The 2902-nt window shown below is 49.0% G+C and overlaps 2 protein-coding genes across 2 annotated transcripts in view; one reads left to right on the top strand and one right to left on the bottom strand.

The window, feature by feature from the left end:
* The window catches only part of rb1 (retinoblastoma 1), a 17370-nt gene that overhangs the window by 6546 nt on the left and 7922 nt on the right, over window positions 1-2902 (top strand). Inside the window, exons 20-21 of the mRNA XM_025065856.1 lie at window positions 185-363; window positions 485-1270. Of these exons, the coding sequence (XP_024921624.1) occupies window positions 185-363; window positions 485-1270 (965 nt within the window). The remainder of the gene's footprint in view (window positions 1-184; window positions 364-484; window positions 1271-2902) is intronic.
* On the bottom strand, window positions 39-1300 carry LOC112488665 (lysophosphatidic acid receptor 6). Its single transcript, XM_025066004.1, has one exon. The coding sequence runs from the start codon at window positions 1283-1285 to the stop codon at window positions 254-256; it is 1032 nt and encodes a 343-aa protein (XP_024921772.1). The 5' UTR covers window positions 1286-1300; the 3' UTR covers window positions 39-253.

Raw genomic sequence — 2902 nt, 5'->3', positions numbered from 1 at the left:
TTGATTGTTGTAGCGTTGTCTGGAGGAAACGTAAAAGTTCCATCTGTTGCCGGTTGGTTTATGATGATGTCACATTCATAGGCGTCTCTCCTGATTGGTTGGATGTAACAGACTCACTGTGAGGTATATGATTGGTTCTGAGCCGTGATGGTGTCGAAAGGTTTGATGTGAAACGTCTGCTGAGGTCACGTCACCTCGACCCTGGTCCAGTCCAACATCCCAGCTGAGCTGGAACCGCTGTCTCACTCACCCGTCACCGACTGGTGCTGCCAACACCACCACCACCACCAGTACCAGTACCAGACCCACAGCCAGTACCCGGCGCCTCCCTCTGGGCCAGGCTGCTGGAGAAGAAGTAAACGAGTGGGTTGAGGCAGCAGTTGGAGCTGGCCAGTGACAGGACCACGGGGTGAGCGGCCCGGGTCACCTTGGTGAGACCACAGTGGGTCAGCACGCCCACGTGGGTGAGGGTGTATCCCAGCAGGTTGACGTGATACGGAAGGAAACAGAACAGGAAGACGCCCAGCACCCAGTAGATGAGCGTGAGCGTGTGCCTGCGACTGCGCAGCCGGCTGCGCTGGTGGTGCCTCGGCTGCCGCAGGACGCTCAGAACCCTGCAGTAACAGTAGAGCAGGAGCAGAGTGGGAACCACAAAGGACGCTTGGACCACCGCCAGGGCCGCCACGATGACCGTCCTGTCCTGCAGCGAGGACGGGTCCAGCAGGCACGGGTGCTGTCCGTGAGCGGCGGCCGATCTGAGCAGAGGCAAACCCACGCTGAGGCCCAGCACCAGGCACCAGATCGCTGCGCTGACCAGCTGTGCCGCGCGCAGCCTGCGCAGCATCGGTGCCAGCGGGTGGACCACGGCGAAGTAGCGGTCCACGGCGATGCCCACCAGGAAGAAGATGCCGCCGTAGAGGCTGATGTATTTGAGGATGAAGGTCAGGTGACAGTAGACCACCCCGGTGGTCCAGGTGGACTGGTCCCCCGGGCTGGACAGCGCCTGGGCCTTTTTGTAGTAGAAGAAGATCCTCAGAGGCAGAGAGAGGACGAAGCACAGGTCGGCCACCGTCAGGCTGACCATGTAGGTGACGAAGGTGCTGTTGAAGGTGCAGCGCGACCGGCAGAGTCGGTGCAGGGCCAGGCCGTTGGTGACCAGGCCCAGCAGGAAGATGATGCTGTAGGACACCTGGTAGAAGGTGAACCTGTAGCTGGTGTCCACCGTGCAGTTGGACAGAGACCAGGAGAGCTTGGCGGCTGCGACAGTCTGGTTCCACGGCTCCATCTTTATTGGGGGTTTTTTTTCTCTGCTTCGGTGTAAAATTCAGGTGGTCGCTCAGGTGCCTGCAGGAAATGAAAGATGGTTTAAGGGAGCGTGACGGTTTTTTTTCATGAGTACACGCATGAGTACACGCATGAACACACAGTGGCGACGGCTGCTGCTGCTGCTGCAGTAAAAACTGTAATGAACTTTAAAAATTATGGTTTAGGTTTTATGGAATGTAAATTTGCTGAGGTGACGGAGCTGAAGCAGCGTTTTATATCAGACCTGAGTCAATAAGACTTCATTACCTGTGGTGTAGTAAAGACAGCGTCATGTGACTGTAATTACACAGTTATAGCTGCCTGTAAATTTTATTGATTGTTGATTTGAATTGGTTTCTATTGGCTTCAAACGTTAACGTTGGAGTTTTTTGGTCCAGAAGTTTTTAATTTTTTTAACATTTCTAATGACAAATACATGGAAGGTAACGTTTTTATTTTAATTTCCAATTTTTTTTTTTAGCTATGAAGTAGGTTTTTATAACAACGGTGACGTGACATCAGAACATTAGAACTTTATGTTGTCAGTCACTGACGGAGACAAATATTTTGCAGCTCAAAAAAACCAAAACATTTTAGCATTTATTTTACGTTAGCACTAAATCCCTACAGACCAACACATGTATCACAGCATATTTATATTTATATAAATATATTTATATATGAGGAGAGTTCAGAGTAGTAGGTAGACGTGGTTACTCACCGGTGACAGGACGACCATCTGTGAGGACAGAGAGACTGACTGACCACAGGCTGCTGAGGGAGACACCTACACTCACACCCTCTCTCCTGTCTATTACCCCACACACACACACACACACACACACCCACACGTACAGAATCACTGTGTAAACACTTGAAGTGCTGTTGGTGAATCTGGGTCAAACCAATCTGGGTTTGTGACGTTAAAAAAAAAAAAAATTAAGTCATTAAAATAACTACATTTGGATCAGTTTGAGTTTTGTCCGAAATATATATATATTTCTCCTACCATACAGTTTTCCATTAACCCCTGATATACTCTTTATTTTTGATTATGATTTATGGTTGCATTACTGCCACCTGCAGGTGGCTGGTGAACTTAACTTATGGTTGCATTACTGCCACCTGCAGGCTGGTGAACTTAACTTAACTTAACAGTTGAAGTAGAGGATTAGTCTTGAGCTAATCAAATCTCGGCTAAGTGTAGCTTGAACCACAGCTGTTGATGAAGCAGAGCTTTAGGGAAATCGTTGTTCATCCGTGGACGATGAAACTCCCGGTGTCCGTGTGTACAGTGAGAAATGAGGTCAATATTAGACCCACTCATGATCACCAGTGATGGGCCCCGACCCAGACTTTGGACACCTTTGACTTTACTGACACTTATCGTTATTACTAATCTTCAAAACCTTTGAATCTTATTTGTATATTTTCCACTTTACACTGAAGCAAATGTTTGTGCCGGGTGACGGCGACCCTGGAGGCCACGCCTGACGACAACAACTCCACAAATATCTGAATTTTTTTTTTTGACCAGCCCTGACTCACGGTTACAGCAGCACCACCACCACTGCTACATCGGCTTCTTTGGTTTTTT

This window comes from Cynoglossus semilaevis, chromosome 19, assembly GCF_000523025.1.
Source record: "Cynoglossus semilaevis isolate Cse_v1.0 chromosome 19, Cse_v1.0, whole genome shotgun sequence".
Lineage (NCBI taxonomy): Eukaryota > Metazoa > Chordata > Actinopteri > Pleuronectiformes > Cynoglossidae > Cynoglossus > Cynoglossus semilaevis.
Note: the sequence above shows the minus strand (reverse complement) of the source record. Positions and strands in the feature narration are given on the sequence as shown.